The sequence below is a fragment of the Narcine bancroftii genome, chromosome 10 (genome assembly GCF_036971445.1).
Source record: "Narcine bancroftii isolate sNarBan1 chromosome 10, sNarBan1.hap1, whole genome shotgun sequence".
Classification (NCBI taxonomy): Eukaryota; Metazoa; Chordata; class Chondrichthyes; order Torpediniformes; family Narcinidae; genus Narcine; species Narcine bancroftii.
In genome coordinates, this window is record NC_091478.1 from 93,698,379 (window position 1) to 93,720,723 (window position 22,345).

Consider the following 22,345-nt stretch of genomic DNA (forward strand, 5'->3'; position numbering starts at 1 on the left):
AAATGTCCTCTTTGAATTTGGGCTTTCAGCCCATCGAGGTCTGCTCTGCCATTCTCATCATTAGGCTACTTAACAAGATAAGAGCCCATGGTATAACAGGAAACATACTATCGTGGGAAAGGCATTGGGTGATCGGCAGGAAGCAGAGAATTGGAATACAGGGGTCATATTTTGTTTGTTTGCCAGTTGCTACTGTTGTTCCATAAGGGTTGGTGTTAGGGCTGCTTCTTTTTGTTGTATATCAATGATATAATTATGGAATGAATGGCTTTGTGGCCAAGTTTGCAGATGGTATGAAGATAGGTGGAGGAGTAGGTAGTGTTGAAGGAAATAGGATGGCTGTAGAAGGATTTAGACAGATTAGGGGAATGGGCAGAGAAATGGCAATGTTGGAAAGTATGGTCATGCACTTGGTGGAAGAAATAAATGGGGAAACTATTTTCCAAATGGGGAGAGAATTGAAAATTCCCAAATGCAAAGGGACTTGAGAGTCCTCATGCAGGATACCATGAAGGTAAACTTACATGTTGAGGTCAGTGGAGAAGTCAAATGCAAAGCTGACATTGATTTCAAGAGGAATAGCATATAAGAGAAGGGATGTGGTGTTGAAGAGGCACTGATGAGACCTCACCATTTGAAGTATTGTGAGCAGTTTTGGGCTCCTCATTTAAGAAAGGATGTGCTGATGTTAAAAAGGGTTCGGAGGTAGTTCACAAGGATGATTCTGGGAATGAAAGGGTTATATGAGGAACATTTGACAACTCTTGGTTTGTACTGGTTGAACTTTTGGGGAATGAGGGGGGGATCTCATTTAAATATTTCCAATGTTGAAAGGCATGGACAGAGTAGATTTACAAAGGTTGTTTCTCGTGGAGGGAGAGTCTAGGTCAGTGGTTCTCAACCTTTTCCTTTCCACTCACATACCACTTTAAGTAATCCCTGTGCCATAAGTGCTCTGTGATTAGTAAGGGATTGCTTAAGGTGGTATGTGAGTGGGAAGGGAGGGTTGAGAATCACTGCTCTAGACCCAATTGTTACTGAAATATTTTGCTTGAGAAAAATTGTCATTGGCCCATTTCCTTTGGAGTTATGAAACCATGCACATAATGAGTCAAGTAGGTATGATTAAAATAGTAGTTTTCAAACTTTTTCTTTCCATCCACATACCACCTTAGGCAATCCCTTACTAATCACAGAGCACCTACAGCATAGGGAATACTAAAGTGGTATGTGAGCGGAAAGAAAAAGGTTGAGAACCACTGGACTAAGACAAAAGGACACAACTTCAGGATTGAAGGGCATCAGATGCAGAGAAATTTCTCAAGCCAGAGAGTGGTGAATCTGGAATTTGTTGCCACAGGCAGCTGAGGAGGCCAAGTCATTTAAGGCAGCAATTGATAGGTTTTTGACAAGCCAGGGCATCAAAGGTGATGGGGAGAAGGCCGGGGAGTGGGATTGAGTGGGAGAATGGATCAGCTCACGATTGAATGATGGGGCAGACCCGATGGATTGAATAGCCTATTTCTGCTCCTATGTCATGGCAGGGGTGGCCAAACTATAGCTCCCAGGCCAACTGCAGCCTGTTGCCCATTCTTGGGTGGCCCAGGATTCCCCTTCATCCTTCTAACCTCCAGCGAGTACAGGTCCAGAGCCTTCAAAAGTTACCACCCTGTGTCATGCTCATAAATCTCCCCTGAACTCTCTCCAATCCCAGAACATCCTTAGGTTTGGGGCCCAAAAATACTTCTGCCCTCCAATCCATATCCACCTATGACCTCGCTTGCCTGTTGGCCTGTGCTCTCCCCCTGCCCCTTCTTCCCTCTCCCCTCCGGCTTATTCAGGCAGCTTCCTGCTTTTTGCTCACACTTTGACAAAAGGCCCAGGTCTGAAACATTAGTTAGGTCCCTTTACTTCCTATAGACACTGTGTGACCTGCTGAGTTTCTCCAGCACTTTTGTGCATTGCACGTTTAAGATGCCATTTGCTAAACCATCTCCGCAGCAGAAGATTTTAAATTTGGTTGAGTCATTTATTTAAATGACAAGAATTGGGATGCCGTCGTGCCGTTGTGAATAGTTGTGCACAAAACACAAAAATGTTAGTTTGCAGGTGCAATACAATAAAAAATGGGATGTTGGCTTTCATTGCTGGAGTGATTGAAGTTAATAGTTGGGAAGTTTTGCTCATCTGTACAGGCTACTGGTGAGGCAGCACCTGGAGTATTGCCTGCAGTTCTGGTCTCCTTACTTGAAAAAGAACATACCAGCTTTGGAGGCAATGGATAGGAGGTTCACTTGTGTGTTTTTTTTTAAATTTTTTATTTTTCACACCATAAATCACAATAGCCATGATATACACTTTTTCTTTTTCACACATTTACAGTGAGGTTCACTTGTTGATCCCTGATGTGAGAGGATTATTTTGAGGATTGAGTGGCCTGGGAATCTATTCATTGGAGTTTAGAAATATGAGGAGAATCTTAGGGATGTAAAATTATGAACATGGCAGGTGAAACTAGAACTGGAGTTAACATTTGGAGAGTAGATTTAAGGCAGATGAGAAAGAATTACTTTTCCCAGAAAAATTTTCTGAATTCTCTGTCCAATGAACTAGTGGAGAAGACTCATTAAATGTATTTAAACTCAATTTTTTTAGAGATACAACACAGTAACAGATCCTTCCGGCCCATGAACATGAGTTGTCTAAATACAGCAATGTGACCAATTAACCTACTAACCTTGTACGTCTTTGGAACGTCAGAGGAAACGGAACCACCCAGAGGAAACCCATGTGGACACAGGAAGAAAGTACAAACACCTTACACACAGCAGTGGATTTGAAACCCGTTTGTTGGCGCTGGATATAGCGTTGCTTGACCACGGCACTAACCTTCTCATCTTCAATGACAACTGCCACCCTAGAGACAGATTTATTTTATATTATAGGGGAATTAAGGATTATGGGGTTCAGGTGGGTAAATTAAACTAAGTCCACGACCAGATCCTACTGAATGGTGGAGCAGGCTCAACAGCTTACTCCCATTTCTTCTCACTACAAACCAATGTGCATTACTGTCGCTTTCAAACATTCTAAACCACATTTCAACAGCAATGGCATATCCACCAAAAAAAGAAGCAGGTTTCTTGAGTGAAGCACAGTGGATTTTCACAGAATGACCTACTGTCGACCTGAAATTACTGAGCAAAAAGCAAGAAATGCTGAAGTGTCGAATTCATTCTGGATAAAATTCCACAGAACAGTCTCCAAAAGTAATATTTGAAATCTTTGGAACACTTTTAGTTAAGAGTGCTTGTTAATTAGGAGTCTATCCCTTCCACTTCTTCATCAGGACAACAATAATATTCGACAAAGCAGATCTGCCCATCTTCATTGCGGATCATGTATTGTAAGGAGAGGAATCCCCGGTTATCTGTGCGGAGTGAAACTTTAGAGGAGAGTGCCAAGGCTTTAGTAGATGGTTTCAGTAGTGAAATTTTGTACCTGATCAGAAGAGAAGAAGATTACTGCACGTACTCATGTAATAGTCAAATCGCATGACTCCTAACCACCTTCCCCCCCCCCACCCCCCCAACCTTTTGGCCCAAAGTTCACGGGTTTTCCCATAATGACCTGTGTAGAAGTTGACCCTCCTATTTTTGGCCACTGGAGCTCCCGACGCTCCGACTGCAGATCCTCGCCCCACCCTTCAGAACTCCTGACATCCCAGCCACAGACTCTCTCCTTGGCCCTTGCTGCCTGCCCATCCAAGCTCCTGACGCCTTGAATGACGCAGGTACTTAACGCAGTCAAAAATATGATCTGTGTAAAAGATCCTCCCCCCCCTCATATTTGACCCGAAAAGTTGGTCCAAAAACTCAACTATTACATGAGTATATACAGTACTTTTGAATCATCTTATAATTTTACTTAAAGGAATCCTCCCCATTCAGAGATCATAGTCGGGGTGGGGAGGGAAAAAAAAAGAGAGATCATAGTCAATGTGTCATCTTACCTATTGCAGTGGGTTTGGTTACAATGGAATGCCTCAATCATATCAGAGTCTTTTGAATAATCACAATGTGTACTCCCCGCATCACCAAAAGTAGATAGTCTGAAACAAAAGTGCTACTAATCATAAGTTTACAAACAAGAGCAGAACAAGTGAACATGGAACAAAAAAATATTCTGGCCTATGTCTGTTGCTGAATACGATGCCCAAGTTAAACTAAAACCCTGCTGCTTGCATATGATACATATCCTTCCATCCCATTCATATTCATGTGTCTATTTAGAAGCCTCCAAAATGTTACAATTATATCTACTTTCACCATTATTCCTCACAGCCTGTTGCAGGTACCCACAACTCTGTGGGTGGGGGGGGGGGGGGGGGTGGGGAGCATTACCTCTCGCAACCTTACCTTAAAATGCATGTCCTATTGTTTGTGACACTTTAACCCAGGGAGAAACATTATGACCGTCCACCCTAATGCCTCTCATAATTTTATAAACTTCTGTTGTTGCCCTTCAGTCTTTGACACTACAAGGAAGATCAAGTTTGTCTAATCTTTCCTCATGACTCATCGAGGCAATATCATGGTACTGTTCCCAAAGCTTCCTTCCTCTAATCGGGCAACCAAAACTGCATACAATAATCCAAAAAAGGCATAACCAATGTTTTGTGTTTCGGCCACATAACTTCCTTACTCTTAAGGCTTCTTCAGGTGCATTCTCCGCCAAGAATGCCCCTGCAGAAGCGGATTCAGACCTGTGGAATGGCTGTTCAGGTGGCAGAGCTGAAAGCGCAGTGCTGGCCATCTAAAAGGGACAGCTTCACGGAAGGCGCCTTGGAGCGCACTCCTGCTCCTGTCCCATCGGGCTGTCAGGGTTGGGATGGCTGGCTGTCAGAGCCGGAACAGCCGATGCGGGGATGTCCTGCGTGGGACGTCCCCACATTGATTCCCACTGTGCCGGCCACCTCACAGTGTGTGGACTGATATAGGGCTGTGGGGAGAGAACGGGGCAGTGGGATCAGTGTAGGGACATCCCGCGCCGGCCGCTCCACAGAGTGGGGACTAATACAGGGCTGTAGGGAGAGAGAGGGAAAGTGGGATCAGTATGGGGACAGCCCGCGTCGGCTGCCCCAACGCTGACAGCCTGCACCAGCTGCTCCTGCCCTGATGTCCCGCACCGGAGGGCAGGGGCTGCTGTGAGGGGGGCTGTCAGGCGCTCGCCAGCTGATTGTTATCCCCTTAGCAGCCGCTTTCAGGCGGATACATTCAGGTGCCAGGGGGAACCTCAGTACTCCAGTGAAGGATTACAGAGTTAGCCTCACATGCGCCTCCTGCGCTTTCAAGTGGCCTCCCGACAGCCGCATATGGACATAATATATGGGTTTACATCGGGGCATTTTGGCCACCTGAAAGTGCCTTTAGACTCAATCCCCAATGAAGGCAAGAGTACCATAAAATTTGTAACATTTCTATGTCATTTTGATAGCCCTCCACACTGTCCCTTGCTCCAATCTTAATGTCATCTCAAAAAACATTTCATAAGCAGGGGTGCCAACACCAACTGGTCATGGCCTCCAGCCAGAATAATACCTTTCTACCATCACCCTCTGTCTTCTATTCATCATGTCCACTGTGGATTCCCTGAATTTGTACCTTGTGGATCACCGTACCATGGGGGACCAAATGCCTTATTTAAATTCACATAAACATCACTGTCCTATCCCCGTCAACCACCCTTGTCACCTACTCAAAAAAAGTTAACACGAAACTGACTAAGCAAGGTAACCTCTGAACAGCAGGGAAGAAATATTAAAAGAATCAAGGGCTTTGGGTTTAATGCAGGAGAAGTGAAAATCAGAATCTCTTTGAACGTAGGAAGGCACTAAGACAGCAAAGCCTAGTTCTGCTTCTCTTTTTTATGCTCTTATGATGGAATGGTAATATTCACCATGCCCAGTTGATCTGTGACTTGTTTGGGAGCTTTCAGTCAGTGTAATTTTCATATATCTGCAGCCTTATCATCAGTGAGAGATGCTAAGATTTGCAATACTGTCAGGAAAGCTTCAACAATTAACTGCATTACATTTGGAAGACACATTGTAGAGGTGGTAGGAGTGGGTAGGTGGTTTACAAATCAAGATGGCCTTGTTGCCACTACATGGTGTTTAGATTTTTTTTTGTTGTCTTAATCTGGGCAGGTGGAGGAGGCAGATACTCTCACTACATTTATCTAGAAAATGCACTTGAATCACCACAGGATAGAATGCTATGCAACAAGTGCTAGGAATGGGATTAGTATCGGTATATGATAGTTGGCATAGATGTGGAGATTGTATGGCCCATTTGGCCTTACTTTCTGAACATTTTGAAGGTGGTAATGAAAATTCACACTACCCCAAAAAGTCAATAGTGGAGGACTTTAGAATGATGCTTATATGGATGAGTATTAAGGAGGAGTATTAAAACCATTCCTGGAGATCATCTTTAGGTAGCACCTACATGACATCAACTCATGAATGTGTTGACAACAGAATTCCCATTCTCTGAAAAGCAGGAAATTCTTCAACAAAGTTCTGGGGCTGAGATGGTAGTGAAAAGTAAAGTGTTAATGTTCCTCTATTTCCCTCTTCATTGCTGCTAACTTTGGAATTACAAAGACTCCTTGATGTCTTCTTTCTTTTCTCTTTGGCTTGGCTTCGCGGATGAAGATTTATGGTGGGGTAAATGTCCACGTCAGCTGCAGGCTCATTTGTGGCTGACAAATCATGTTAAGGGCAGTCATTCTGAGCTAATCTCTGGAAATCAACTCTCCTGCTCTCATTTGGCCTCAAGGCATAATGCGTCATGGTCTGGACAAATAACAACTGAGCATTGGGGAAGTATTGTTTGATGGCACCTCTCTCTCTCTCTCACTTTGTGCTGATTAAATGTAAACCAATTGGCAGGTCTTTGCTGAATTGAATTTGCCCTGTTTCTGTAAGCAGGATATGTGTGGGAAATTTACCATGCTGCTTTACAGTTTTTGTCCTCTGTGAACCAAACTAAATCGAGTTTAATCTAGAGCTGGAAGCTTTACTGGCACACACACTGCAAGACAGATATAAAAGCACTCCAATATCATGGAGTGTGGGTATGCAGTGCATACCCACATCCAGCCGCTTCAAAATTAAAGGACTGGCATGGCTCTGACATAGTGATGACTAGCGATGAGGTATTATAGAGAAGGAGAATACAGGAGTGATGGAAATCTAGAATCTTCTTCTGTGATGTTGTAACTCAATAAAACTGTCATTAGAACGTACTGAGTATCACGTTCAGTTCAGGTCACCTCAACATAGGAAGGATGTGGAAGCTATGGAGAGGAAACAGAGATTTACCAAGATGTTTCCAGGGTTGGAGAACCGGTCTTATGAGGAAAGGTTAAAATGAGCTTGGGTTTTTCTCTTTGGAGCAACAGGATGTAATACAATTTAATAGAGGTGTATAAGATTATGAGTGGAGAGTCAACACCTTTTTCCAACAGCAATGGCCAATACCAGAGGACCTCTGTTTAAGGTGAGCAAAGGAAAGTTTAAGGGAGTCATCAGAGGTAGAAAGGTGGGTGTCTGGAACATACTGCCAGGAGTGGTGGTGGAGGCCGATACTATAGGGTCATTTAAAAGACTCATGGATAGGCACACAAATGAGAATTATGGGCTGTCAGGAAGGGTTATTAATTATAGTGCAGATTTATATAGGTCGGCACAGCATTGTGGGCCAAAGAGCTTCACTTATATATTGCCAAAGTTTGAGATATGTTGGAAGCAGGTATGTGACGTTGTTATGGCGTTATTACAGCACCAGCGATTAAGTCCAGGGTTCTAATCCTGCATTGTCTGTAAGGAGCTCGTATATTCTCCCCGTATCTGTGTGGGTCTCCTCCCACCGTTCAAAATGTACCAGGGGTGTAGGTTAATTGGGTGTAATTGGGCAGCACTGGCTCATGGGCCAAAAAGGCCAGTTACAATGGTGTAGGTTTAAATTTTAAAAAATAAAATTATTATGGCATGTTCCAAGCTACTCAGTACCTGAAGTAGGGTTTCTCTGGTGACATTGTAATCTGCAGCACTTCACTGCTCATATCAAGTTCTGCAAATGCCTCCCGTAGGCTCTCTGACTGTAAAATAATTTTATTTACAACGTTTATGCTGCAAAAATCAAAATCAAGGGTTTCCTCTGGTTCTTGAGTCTGGATCTTGCAAACAGTTACCACACCACTTTCTTCCAGGAACAATGTCAGAGGATAGCCATATCCACGGTAACACATTCTCAGGGCTGTTGTCACTCCTACAGAAATGAAAATTAAAGCAATCAGCCACAACTCAACTGCAAAATTTTGTAGATTGATTATGTTAATTTAAAAACCACGGAACACAGGGTCCAAGGGATCATCTTGTCAGACCCTGGCGATTATCTACCCTCATTTGCCTTAAGATGTCAAGCACATTCTCCCCCTCTATAATCTGTATGGGTCTACAACCTCACTGATGTTTTGCCTTATTTCTATGGACAATGTCTGTCTTTGAGTAAACACAAATGCAAAATAAGCATTTAAGATCTTCTCCATCTCTTTTGGCTCCATTTGGAACCATCTGTTGAAGGAATGCTTGAACTGGAAACATTTTTAATGGCAGAGAGAATGTGGAGGAACCAAACAGCAGCCACATTCAGTAATCATCTCCAAAGATCTAGATTTTTCTTGAGTGAAAACATTAAAAGGTACAAAATCAATGTGGATAAATGAAATGAGAAACATCAGCCATGATCTAATTAAATTAGAATCAAAGAGCTAAATTGCCTTAATCAGAAGGTTGAAAATGCGATGAAATCAGAATCTATTTACCTGGTAGAGAACTTGCACTGAATATTGTAAGACAATCTAAAAGAACTGTTAGGTTTATGATGAACATCACAGATTCCTCTTCAATGTGATATTCTTGAAAGATACTTTCCTGTTAAAGATAAATAATTTTTAAAAAATCAAAATGATCCATTATGGACTCCCCACTTATCGGCTGTCCTGTGTCAGGAATCCTTCTTGGATGCTCCAACAAATTTTCCCCAACCAGACCCTATAGTCTCAGATGGTTTAATCTCTCCTCATAGACCAAACTGCACTCCAGGCATGGCCTTACCAGTACACTGTACTGTTGCAGCAGAACCTCCCTGCTCTTAAATTTAATCCTTCACTCCACGTAGCAATGAAGGCCAATATCCCATTTGCCTTCTTGATAAACTGTTACACCTGGAAACCAACCTTTTGCGATTCAAGCACATGCACTCCCAAGTCCCTCTGCACACCAGCATGCTGCAAATTTTCACCATTTAAATAAGAATCTGATCTACTATTTGTTCCTCCACATTTACCAGCAATGTATTCTATGTGGAGACCCTTGCCCACTCATTTAACTGAGCTACATTTCACTGCAGACTCTGCACAATTTGCTTTTCCACTCAATTTAGTGTCATCAGCAAACTTAGATATGCAACATTTGGTCCTCTCCTCTAAATCCTTGTATATCTTGAACATCTGCAGCCCCAGCACTGATCCCTGCAGCAGTCAGCTTCTCAATGAATGCAAAAAAAAGGAAACGCCCATTTATTCCAGCCTTCTCTTTCTTCTTTGGCTTGGCTTCGCGGACGAAGATTTATGGGGGGGTAATGTCCACGTCAGCTGCAGGCTCATTTGTGGCTGACAAGTCCGATGCGGGACAGGTAGACACGGTTACAGCGGTTGCAAGGGAAAATTGGTGGGTTGGGGTTGGGTGTTGGGTTTTTCCTCCTTTGTCTTTTGTCAGTGAGGTGGGCTCTGAGGTTGCTGCCCGCCAAACTGTGAGGCACCAAGATGCACGGTTTGAGGCGATATCAGCCCACTGGCGGTGGTCAATGTGGCAGGCACTGAGAGATTTCTTTAGGCAGTCCTTGTACCTCTTCTTTGGTGCACCTCTGTCTCGGTGGCCAGTGGAGAGCTCACCATATAACACGATCTTGGGATGGCGATGGTCCTCCATTCTGGAGACGTGACCTACCCAGCGCAGTTCCAAATAATCACCCCAGCTGCATGCATCCTTACCTTATGAATAACTCTTTTATGCAGCATTTTATTGAATGTCTTCTGAAAATTCAAGCTTCAAACTTTCTCCTGTGATCCTTTAGCGACTGCGCATTTTTTAAGATATCCTCAAAGAATTCCAATAAATTTCTGTGTGGGTTTCCCTCAGGTTCTCTGGCTTCTTCCCACCCTCCAAAATGTTAGTTAATTTTGTGTGATTGGGTGGCACGATAGGTCAGAAGGGCCAGTTACTGTGCTGCATGTCTAAATTCATATTTTACAAAAATTAAATTTGTAAAACACAACTGCCATTTCTAAATACGTGCTACATTTGCCTGTTTGTAACAATTCTGATCCAGATGTATCACTATTTTTCCCAGTCAGCATCCAGTCATAGGAGACCACAACAGGAGCACCCTGCCCTATTCCCATGCTGTCATGTCTGTCCATGGTCTCATGAACTGCCAAACCGAGACCACCCGCAAATTGGAGGAACAGCACCTCATATACTGTCTGGGCACCCTCTAATAAGATGGCATTAATATTGACTTCGGTTTACATTAGCCTCTTCCCCCCCCCCCCCCCCCCCACCAACTCTCTTTGCCTATCTCTACATCTCCTTTCCTCCAATTTCCCTCTCCTTGCCTCTCTTTTCCCCCTTGGTCTCCTTTCCACTAGCTCTGCATTTACAAAGCCACCCCACTCCCCTGATCAATTCTCAGCTTTTCTCTCCTTCCCTCCTATTTATGTCGACCTATGGCCTCTTGACCATTCACCTTTTCTCCTCATCCACTCCCTTTCCCTCCTCCCTCCAGCTTTTTATTCAAGCGTTTACCTGTTTTTTGTTCATGCCTTAACAAAGGGCTCAAGCCTGAAATGTTGGTTCTATATCTTGGCCTCCTATGGATGCAGTGGGACCTGCTGCATTTCTCCAGCTCTTCTGTGTATTTACTACAATCACAACATTTGAAGATTTTCTTGTTTCACTCCAATGTAAATAGTGTAGAAGACAGTCGTAGGTTACAACAGAATTTAACACAGGAGGCAGAGTTGGCTAGAGACCACAATTAAGAGTATTGCATTCAGTTCTGGTTGCCTCAATATAGGAAAGATGTAGATGTTTTGGAGAGGGTGCAAAGAAGATTTAACAAGATATTGCCTGGATCGGAGAACATCTCATATGAAGAAAGGTCGACAGGGCTTTTCTCTTTAAAGTGACCAAGAGTCAAATTAAGAGAGGTAAACAAGATTATGAGGGGCCAAGACAGGGTGGAAATCCTGGAGTGGCAATAGCAAATGCCAGAGGTCACATGTTCAAGGTGAGCAGTGGAAGGTTTTTTACTCAGAGAATGGTAGGTGCCTGGAATGTATAGCTGGGGGTGATGGTGGAGGCTGCTATAGGCACATACATGTAAAAAAAGTGTTATGGATACAAGGTAGGGAAAAATTAGAATACTGTGGAGTAGGTTTACATAGGTCAGCACAACATTATGGGCTGAAGGGACTCTACTGTGTTGTTATGTTCTATTCCCCTCATGGTTTTATTGACCTCATTAAGTCCCCTCTCAAGCTCCTAAACTCCAAATCCTTTCCAGTCTCTCAGAACAACTCAATTTTCCTAATCCCGGCAACAACTTTATAAAGCTCCTCTGTAACCCTTCCAACTTTGTAATCTTTCCTAGTGCCAGAAAACTAAAACTGCCCACAATATTTCAAGTGTGGCCTCACCGACATCTTGGTATAACTTCATGGATTCCAATGCCACGAACTGCCCCCAAATGCTCTCTTCGCTACTCTGTCTACCTGTGCTATCATCTTTAAAGAGCTGTGAACTTGCACCTCAAGTTCTCACTGCTCCATTACACTCTGTTAATGGCAGGGCCCTGAAGAATAAGTCCCATCTTAGCTCGATTTATCGAAATACACCTCGCACATCTGTCTGAGACTGCATCTGTCATTCCTTTGCCCAACTCCCCCTCCTCCCACCCTTCCCCCACATTCCCTCTCCTCCCATATCCCATCTTCTCTCCCCCCCCCCCCTCTCCCATATCCCCTTCGCCACCCCTCCTCATGCTCCCCTCTCCCCTCCAGTCCAGTCCTGGCTCCCCATCCTCCCGGTACCTGGATGAACGCGTTGCCCTGGACACTTTTGGCCGCCTCAGCCGTCACCCTAATGCCGTTGGCCGAGGCGAAGAAGGTGACCTGGTCTCGGAAGTGAATGGCCTTCAGAAGATTGGAAAGATTCCGTGCATTATCCAAAATAGCAACTAAAACAAACTCATCGCTGGCCCCCGGCGGCTCCGGAGACATCATGTTTAACTGTGCACCACACTTCCGGTCCGACTCCGCCGACAAAACGTTCCCCGGAACCTCCCCCCCCCCAACTCAGTTCCTACTCAGCCCGGACCAAGATCGGGAGGCACCAACGGGCATGTCATTCACGGAGGGCGTGGGCGACGGAGGACCAGCACCTCGGAGGGTGTGGGTGATGGAGGGAGTAGGCGTTGGAGGGTGTGGGTGATGGAGGGTGTCGGCGATGGAAGATACGGGTGATGGAGGACCAGCACCTCCATGGTGGAGCATGTGGCGATGGAGGGTGTGGGTGATGGAGGGAGCCGGCGTTGGAGGGTGTGGGTGATGGAGGACATGGGTGACGGAGGACCAGCACCTCCATGGTGGAGCATGTGGCGATGAGGGTGTGGGTGATGGAGGGAGCCGGCGTTGGAGGGTGTCGGCGATGAAGGGCATGGGTGATGGAGGACCAGCACCTCATGGTGGAGCATGTGGTGATGGAAGGTGTGGATGATGGAAGGTGTGGATGATGGAAGGTGTGGATGATGGAAGGTGTGGATGATGGAAGGTGTGGATGATGGAAGGTGTGGATGATGGAAGGTGTGGATGATGGAAGGTGTCGGCGGTGGAAGGTATCGGCGTTGGAAGGTATCGGCGATGGAAGGTGTGGATAATGGAGAGTGTTGGCATTGGAGGGTGTCAGAGATGGAGGGTGTCGGAGATGGAGGCAGGGGTGCAATGCTGGAGGAGCACATGGGAGTACCGCTCCTGCACCTCTATAAAAAAACAGCAAAAAAAAGCGGGGAATATAAAGTACTGTAGTGGGGATTGACAGCGGGGCGGGGGGGGGGGGAAGTAAGTGCTGGGGTGGGGATGGGGAGTGTTATGGGAAATCGCATGCACGAGTCATGTGTGTGTGATGTCAGATACATGAAGTTTCGTTCTACGGGTTGTTTGTCACCCTTTACAGCTCCTTTGACGAAAGCATGTGCTCAGCAGCAGGAAAAAGGAAAGGAAGAAACTAGAGGAAAACAAAATAGTGAGTAACAGAAACAGTAAAGTGAAAGAGAGAATATGAGAAGAGCCAGGACTGGGAGAGCGGGGGGCTGGGGCAGGTTAAGCTGGGGCCACATGGGTCAGAAGGGTGCCAGGGGACCAAGGTGAAGCCAAGGGGGAGGGGAAATTGGGGAAGCCTGGGAAGGTAGGTGGGGGGGAGGACTGGGAAGCCGAAGCGAGGGCCCAGGAAGACAAAGTCCGGGGTGGAGGGAGCGGAAATGGGGTGAGGGTGGTCAGGGAAGCCAGGAGCTTGGGGAAGCCAGGGTGGCCGAGGCCAGGGAGGCAGGTTAAGCTGGGGGGGGGGGCAGAGAAGCCGGGGCTGGGGTGGGCCAGGGGGGAGGTGGCTTGGGGGAGGCGGGTGGGGGGGGGAGAGCCAAAGCTGGGATAGCAATAGTTCATTACACATTTGTTTTTCATATTTGATTACTTGGGGCCGAGATGGCCTGTTTCCATGCCATCTTATATGGTTATATGTTATATGGTTCCAATTTAAGTGGCTAAAAGTGAAAAAAAAAACGTATTTGCCTTATTTCTGGAAAGTAGGTAATTAGTTTTAAATTGGTAAAATACATGATTGCCATCTATTTTTTTATTTGTTGGTAATTATTTTTATGATAATTAGTGAGTGCAACATGCAATACTTTATCATATTATTAAATTATACAATGTCAAATACAACTTGGCAGCCACCAAGGACAAGTCTCACAAGTCCTCCTTGTCGCCGTTTTTGGTGAGCTCCTACACTTAAAAAAATTAGCTGTGCACCCCTGGATGGAGGGTGTGGGTGATGGAGGATGTGGGCGACATGTGAAAACAAGCACATCAGCAATGGTTGATAAAATGAATGCTCAATGAGAATAAAAATACACTGAGAGACTTTGGTTTCTAAATTGTTGATTTGAGGTGGGGTTCAGCAGACAAGGACCATGGAGGGTCACAGAGGCAATGACTATATTGAAATTGGCCCTTGAGTCCACTATATTACTGGCTGGTATATCTACACTAATGCCATATGCCTGCTTCAGATCAGTTTCCTTCTATGCCTTGCTTATATACAGCACTCTCCATAATGTTTGAAACAAAGGTGATTTTGTTTCCTTTATTTTCCTCTATAGTCGACAGTTTTAAATTTGTAATCCAACAATTCACATGTGATTAAAGTGCACATTCCAGATTTTATTAAAGGTATTTGTACACATTTTGCTTTAACCATGTAGAAATTACAGCACTTTTTATGCATAATGTTTGGGACATTATGCTTCGCAGGTGTTTGTGAGTACTCAGGTAGGTTTAATTGAATAATTGGTGCAGGTATAAGAGAGCGAGGCTTGCTCCTAAGCTTTTGATCACCTTTGAAATTTGTAGTTGCCATTTTTCCACATTGAGGACTAGAGTTGTGCCAATGAAAGTCAAATAAGCCATTTATGAGGCTTAAAAACAAGAGTAAAACAGAGTCATTGCCTAAACCCTAGGATTACCAAAATCAACAGTTTGGAACATCATTTAGAAGAAAAAACAAACTGGTATGGATGTGTCAATGACTAATATCTGGAGAAAACTTCATGAACAGAAATACAGAGGCTACATTGCAAGATGCATATCTCAACAGATCTTACCAATAAATATCATGTTGTAGCTTTTGTAAGATTCGAAAATGAGGTTAAAATTCAAGAAAACTGTTGGAAAGAACTGCCTGAGACAAGTAAGATATATTCAATATTTTGTCCTCATATCTGGAAACAAGAGGCCTCTCCTGGAAGAATTGTGTCGACATCTGTACTGAGGGATCCATACCCTGAACCTTCTGGTCATCCTGAGGACTTTAAAAGAAGAGAAAGAACTTTGTGAGCTGTAGTCTGATCGTGCACTCAAGATGAGATTTACTGACCTATCTCTGGACATGTTTTGGATTTCTGTGTCCTACCATTCATAGGAAGGCAATAAATATATTACTGCAGTTTTCAACCTCTTACATGTGTGAAAAAGCCTTTTCTTATTTAACAAATATCAAAAGCAAAGACAGAAATCGTCTCCTTTCAGTTGAAAATGAAATCCCTGTGTGTTTATCTAAAGTTCGACCTTGAACTAATTATTTGTGAAGCAAAAGACAAGCACAGATTTCACATTAGAAGAGCAAATTTCACTATCTAAATCTGCTTCAAAAATAACATTTCCTTGGCCCATATATTTGTTCATAGGACATTGTACCTTGATTTATCTTATGCCTTTTCAACATTGTCAATAAACAATGTCATTGTAATAGTTATCTGCTTTCATTTTGTTTATATGTGTTATATGTATGTGATATTGGCCACCGTGACAGAGGTGCACCAAAGAAAAGGTACAAGGACTGCCTAAAGAAATCTCTTGGTGCCTGCCACATTGACCACCGCCAGTGGGCTGATATCGCCTCAAACCGTGCATCTTGGTGCCTCACAGTTTGGCGGGCAGCAACCTCAGAGCCCACCTCACTGACAAAAGACAAAGGAGGAAAAACCCAACACCTAACCCCAACCAACCAATTTTCCCCTGCAACCGCTGCAACCGTGTCTGCCTGTCCCGCATCGGACTTGTCAGCCACAAACGAGCCTGCAGCTGACGTGGACATTTACCCCCTCCTTAAATCTTCGTCCGCGAAGCCAAGCCAAAGAAGAAGAAGATTGGTTATTTATATTTATTTTTTATATATGTGTTTACAGATTTTTTTTGTGAATGAAAATCTCGATGTGAAGTCTCATAAACGAGCAGTATGATTTTTTTTGCATTGCCAATCAATTTGACAAAAAAAGGGTCATTTTTTCCTTAAACAAGTTATCCGGAAAAAAAAAACCATGTGAATTATGATAAAAATATAAAAGAGATAGATATTAATAATGGTATATAATAATTTTTTTGCAGGGGTTCCCTGAGACATGAAAACTATTTCAAGGGTTCCACAAGGGTAAAAAGGTTGAGAAACACGGTGTATGGTATTTAAAGCCCCTTTCACACTTGCAAGTGATCCCAGGAATTAACCACCAATCGGCCTTTAAAGTGCTTAAAGTGAAAGCAAAATCAGCTCAATGCCAGCGTGAGAAGATGTCATCTCACGCCAGGGATTGATGGCCTCGACCCCTAGTATAATCCCTGGCATCTGCAGACACCAGCATTGCAATCAGGCAAGTGTGAAATGGGTAATTGCATTGTTGGATTGAAATGAGCCAAGTTTTTGCATGAGTGCAGGAATGTGAAGGAAGAAAAGATTAAAATTAAGGTATAAACTTTGCCATGGGAATGTCACAGTGGTGGGGGGGGGGTGGGGGGAGAGAGAGAGAATAAATAGCGATAGTGCAAATTTTTTAACAGCATGGTAAAATTGATAGCGCTATAAAGCACAATTTATAAAGACCATGAGGAAAAAGCAATGGTGGACCTGACTTCCCAGAATGCTGTGCAGCAGAGAAACCCCTCTACGAATGTTCCATGCATGCAGCCGGGGATATAGCCCTTTCTCTTCTGCATGGAATTCTGGGAGGGGAGGTCCAGCATCACTTTCTTGCAGGTTTTTATAAAATTATATGCGATAGTGCTACCAACTTTTCGACATTATTTAAATTGTATGCAATAGTGCTACTGTGACAGAGTATATAGAGGTGTTTGGGAGATAAATTGGGAAAGGTTTGTTAGAGCGGGTCACACACAAACAGTTTAAAACAGAATTTTTGCAGTAGTTTTTGAAAAAGTACTCAGACTCATGATGGACTGTTATTTACAAAAGGCAACAAATGTAACAACATGCAGTGGCAGCTTTGTCTGGAAAACAGAATTTATTGTCTGGAAGGTCATGTGATCTTTGCAGGTAGAGAGCAGGAAAAAAACAGGCTTTGCTCTCAGAGTTGGAGGGAGTGAGAGAGAGAAACACACACACACACACACACAGACATCAGTTCCAGAGGGACAAGCTGGTAAGCTTTGGAAGACAGCAAACAGAAAGGAACTCTGTGGATACCTGAAAGAAAGAGGTTATAATCTGGAGAACCCTGAAGGGGGAAAGTTTCATCAGCAAGACACCGGAGTGGCTGTTTAAAAAGGAATCAGTTGTGGATGTCCTGGAACAAGAAAAATACTCTCTCTGAAAACCAACAAGAACCCTTCTGAATGGTAAACATTTACCTGTTAAGTACCAAAGCCTGGTGAATTTTATTAATGTTAACTTCTGTGCACAGTATAAGCATCACCTGCAACCAATGAGATTGGACTGTGAACCAAAGAACTTTGCTGAACTTACACACATGTGTGCTTAGAAGGGGGTTAACTAGGTTAAGTGAGTCAATAGAGATAAGTTAAAGTTTGATTCTATTTTCATGTTCAAAGATAATTAAAAGCAACTTTTGTTTAAGTAACCATTTGTTGTGGTGAATATATATTGCTGCTGGGTTTTGGGGTCCTCTGGACTCATAACACTACCAACTTTGTTGGTTGGTTGGCAAATTTTTATTTATTAATATAGCTACTCCTCTAGCCTTGGAATTAAATGAAGAATCCAATACAGATCCAACACAATGTGTTTTTAACTTCCCACGTTCTATTTCAGTCAAATGAGTTTCTTGCAAAAAAAAGTTATATGTACTTTAATCTTTTTCATATAATTTAACAATTTTTCCATTTTATTGGATTCTGAATTCCATTAACATTGATACTAATAAAATTCAATTTTGCTGCCATTAAGAACCAATATTAAATCTTCTGTCCATCAATTGTCCCTTTCCCACTCCTCTCACTCCCACTAAAATAACAGTGTAGAGCTCGTCGAAAGAATCAAAGACTTGTTGATCCAAACCAAGGCTTTTATTAGCAAAAGACAGGAGCTCTTCACAGGTGGCCGACCAGTCCGGAATGATCCGACCTGGCTAGGGACGCAACCCTTTAAGGCCCAAACAGTAGGCGTAGCTTAGCTCTCAGCCAATCGCTGTAAGCACAGTCTAGATACTGTAACTATATACCCTATATACATTCGTGATAGATCTGTACTATCACAAACAGCGTATGTTACAATAATCTTAGTCAATCCAGGCATAAAAAAAGAAAAGATAGAAATAAGAACTAGAGAAGACCCCCCCCCCCCCAGAGGCACGTGATGTAGTTACATCTCTATTCCCCTGATCTATTGGGGATGTGATCCAAATCACATGCACATGACTTCACAATGGTTAGGCTCATGGACCCCTCTAACTCATTTTATATGCCAAACAAGCCCTTAGTCTACATTTATCATAGATTATAATTCATAGATCTTTTAAATATATATATAGATCACTTAAAGGTTAAAACCCTCCTCCCTATTTAAACTCTCTCAAAATATTTTTTCCCCAGTTACAGCAAAACCTTTTCCATCTGATAATACATTCAAGTATCAGCATCCACCTGTTTTGCTTTTACAGGCAATGAATCGGCATACACCTTTGCCTCATTAGGTTCCGTGAAAAACCTATTTCAACAATGACCTTCAAAACTGATTGGTACCTTAAGACAAAGGCATAACTTTTATTCCATAACACATTTTTAACTGCATTGAATTCTTTCCTCTTTTTCAACTCAAAACTTATATCAGGATTTTAAAAAATCTTATTCCCATTATAAATCATGGGTGACTGTCGTTCTTTTGCTTGCTTCACTGCCAATTCTAAAATCTTCTTTCACACTTCATATTGAAGAAATCTGATTAGTATCGGGCACAGCTTCTGGTCCAGCTGTGGCTTTGGTCTCAATGCTCTATGCGCTCTTTCAATTTCAATGTCTCCTTGAAATTCAGTCACTCCCAAAGACTGTGGAATCCATCGCTGTGAAAACTTTTAAATTTCTTGTCCTTCATCACCTTCTTTGTCCAATAGTCTTTATGTTGTTTCTTCTGCTGAAGTTTTCTAAAATGTCTATTTTCTGCATTAACTGATCTTTTGTTGTGGCTGCTTCTGCTCATGCCACTTTCATTTGCTCCTTAATGCCTTAAATTTCAAATTCATTTCCTTTAATTTTCTCATCCATAACTTCAAACCTTTTATCCACCTGCTGCATCATTTTCTCAACTTTCTCTGTAAAAGTCTTGTTTTCAGCTACAATCTCTCAATATCTTTTTATTTTTGTCATTATAAATTTCCTATCTTGTTGGGAAGATTCCATGTGGTTTTTTTTCATTTTGCAAGAGCCTGCCATTTTGCGAGAGTTATCGCCCAGCTCACGCTGCGAGGCTAGAAAAGGAAAGGCAAAGAAAACAGGCACCAAGAACAAGATGAAAAGGGCTCCAGGTGTAGGCCCAGCAATTATCTGCCAGTAAGTTTGACGTCGGTGGTTGGTAAACTAATGGAAAGTATTCTAAGAGATCATATGTATGAGTATCTAGAGGGGTAGGGATTGATCAGGGACACCCAACATGGGTTTGTGAGGGGAAGGTCATGTTTGACAATTCTTGTTGAATTTTTTGAGGAAGTGACTTGAAAGGTTGATGAAGGTAGAGCAGTAGATGTAGTCTATCTGGATTTCAGTAAAGCTTTCAATAAAGTTCCACATGGAAGGTTGGTGAGGAAGGTTCAGGCATTATGGATTAATGTTGAGATAGTCAGATGGGTTCAATGGTGGCTAGTTAGGTGCCAGAGAGTCATGATCGATAACTGTCTGTCAGGATGGAGGCCAGTGACAAGCGGTGTGCCTCAGGGATCAGTGTTGGGTCCCTTGTTGTTCATCATTTACATCAATGATTTGGATGATGGTGGTAAATTGGGTGAGTAAATATGCAGATGATACAAAAATAGGGGGAGTTGTGGATAGTGAGGATGGTTTTCGGGGACTGCAGAAAGATTTGGATGGCTTAGAAGAATGGGCTGAAAGTTGGCAGATGGAGTTTAATGTAGATAAGTGTGAAGTGCTTCATTTTGGGGAGAATAATCAAAACAGGACATATGCGGTGAAGAGGAGGGCATTAAGGAATGCAGAGGAACAGGGAGATCTTGGAATAATGGTTCTTTGAAAGTGGATTCTCATGTAGATAGAGTGGTGAAGAAGGCTTTTGGTATGCTGGCCTTTATAAATCAAAGCATAGAATATAGGAGCTGGGAGGTGATGTTGAAACTGTTCAAGGGATTGGCGAGGCCAAGTTTGGAATATTGTGTGCAGTTCTGGTCCCCAAATTATAGGAAGGATATCAATAAGGTAAAGAAGGTGCAGGGAAGATTTACTAAAATGTTGCCTGGATTGCAGTATCTAGAATGCAAAGAAAGATTGAGTAGACTGGGTCTTTATTCATTGGAGCATAGAAGGTTGAGGGAGGATTTAATAGAGGTATATAAAATTATGAGGGGGATAGATAGAGTAGATGTGAATAGTCTCATCCCCTTGAGGGTAGGTGAGATTGGAATGATGAGTCATAAGTTAAGGGTTAGGGGACAAAACTTTAGAAGTAACATAAGAGGAAGCTTCTTCACTCAGAGAGAGGTGGCTGAGTGGAATGACCATCTGGAAGAGGTGGTTGCAGCAGGGTCAATTTTGTTATTTAAGAGAAGGTTGGATAAATGCATGGATGTGAGGGGATTGGAGAGTTATTGACAGGGAGCAGGTAGGTGGGACAAGTGGAGTTTCACTTAAATCGTTGTGGACTAGAGGGGCTGAGATGGCCTGTTTCCGTACTGTAATTGTTATATGGTTAAATAAGATGCCGCGGCAAAATGGCAGTGATGACTACCTGGAGAAGCGATGACTCGTTTGACACATCTTCTTCCTCAGAGACCACAAGCGGACCGATCGGTGATGAGGCGAGCTCCTGCGAGGTGACGCAGCCATGTGGTTCCGTCCTGGCATCTATCACCCTCGATCAAGACAAACCCCAAGGGCTAAAACATTCCATGATGAAGGTGAAGGTTATTGGGAAACTTGTTGACTGTTTACTTGCTTCTGGGAGTACTGACAGCTATATCCACCCTGTGACAGTGAACTCTTTGGGGCTTAAACTGTACCCTTTAAGGCTCAGAACTTCTATGGCATGTTATGGACTCAAGAAAGAAATTGCAAACTGTTGTAGTGTAACTAGAAATGTGCAAGGAACTGAGTACAAAGATTTTAAATTACATTTATTACCTGATTTATGCACTCATGTTGTTGGGGTTAGATTTCCAGTACCAAATGAAGAGTATAATATGGGCCACTATCTTCAATCACTGATCCCCAGGAGACAATCTGTGGACTATCGACACTTAAAATTAAACCACCATGCCTTTTTGCCAATTTAACCCCAGATTGTAAACCTATTGCCATGAAAAGTAGACACTATAGTAAAGGGGATAGAGAATTTATTAAGAACTAAATCAACCTAAAGAATGAAACATGGGAAAAGCTATGCTCCGCAACTATGAGAAATACAATAAACATGAGGTTACGCATGATACAATATAATTGCTTACACAGGCTATACACCACGCCCCAAAAGTTAAATAAATGGGACCCAACAGTATCAGATAGATGTTTTCACTGTAAGAAGGAAACGGGAACATGCAATTTGGGCATGTGAGAAAGTGGAAAAGTTTTGGGAAGATCTAAATCAGATATTAAATAAAATCACAAAAAATAACATACCAAAAAATCCAGAGATCTTTCTTCTAAGTAATATAAGAAGTAAAGAACTTGGCCTCAATTTGGATGAAGCACAAAAAAGATTTATTATGATAGCCTTAGCTGTAGTAAAAAAATGTATAATGTCAACCTGGAAATCAGAAGATAGCCTGAGAGTACAGCAATGGTACATAGAAATGAATAAATGTATTCCATTGGAAAAAATAACATATAATTTAAGAAATAACATCACAGTATTCGAACAAATTTGGGAACCGTACATGGAACACAACAGAGAAGTCCTACTGCGGACCTCCACCAC

General features: G+C 42.9%; 1 protein-coding gene and 1 long non-coding RNA gene across 3 annotated transcripts; one reads left to right on the plus strand and one right to left on the minus strand.

Annotated features, from left to right (window-relative positions):
- Positions 1–1,843: 1,843 nt before the first annotated feature.
- On the minus strand, positions 1,844–12,461 carry rad1 (RAD1 homolog (S. pombe)). Of its 2 annotated transcripts, none has more exons than XM_069901898.1 (5): positions 12,223–12,460; positions 8,893–9,001; positions 8,078–8,336; positions 4,013–4,111; positions 1,844–3,501 (listed from the first exon to the last, which is right to left on the minus strand). In XM_069901898.1, the coding sequence occupies exons 1-5, from the start codon at positions 12,412–12,414 to the stop codon at positions 3,318–3,320; spliced, it is 843 nt and encodes a 280-aa protein (XP_069757999.1). In that variant the 5' UTR covers positions 12,415–12,460; the 3' UTR covers positions 1,844–3,317. The 2 variants fall into 2 exon arrangements, with proteins under 2 accessions (XP_069757999.1, XP_069758000.1); XM_069901899.1 differs by having other exon boundaries at positions 3,438–3,524; positions 12,223–12,461.
- A 46-nt stretch (positions 12,462–12,507) lies between these two features.
- LOC138744965 (uncharacterized) lies at positions 12,508–22,052 on the plus strand. Its single transcript, XR_011345896.1, has 4 exons — positions 12,508–12,582; positions 13,364–13,432; positions 19,629–19,755; positions 21,202–22,052. It is a non-coding gene; the product is annotated as an uncharacterized lncRNA (long non-coding RNA).
- Positions 22,053–22,345: the final 293 nt, after the last annotated feature.

Excerpts from the sequence above, each read along its gene's own strand:
- rad1 (XM_069901898.1), bottom strand. The coding sequence starts at position 12,414 with ATGATGTCTCCGGAGCCGCCGGGGGCCAGCGATGAGTTTGTTTTAGTT. Across the intron at positions 8,337-8,892 it reads CAGTGCAAGTTCTCTACCAG|GAGTGACAACAGCCCTGAGA; the intron begins GTAAATAGATTC and ends TCATTTCTGTAG. Across the intron at positions 4,112-8,077 it reads CCAGAGAAACCCTACTTCAG|ACTATCTACTTTTGGTGATG; the intron begins GTACTGAGTAGC and ends CTTTTGTTTCAG.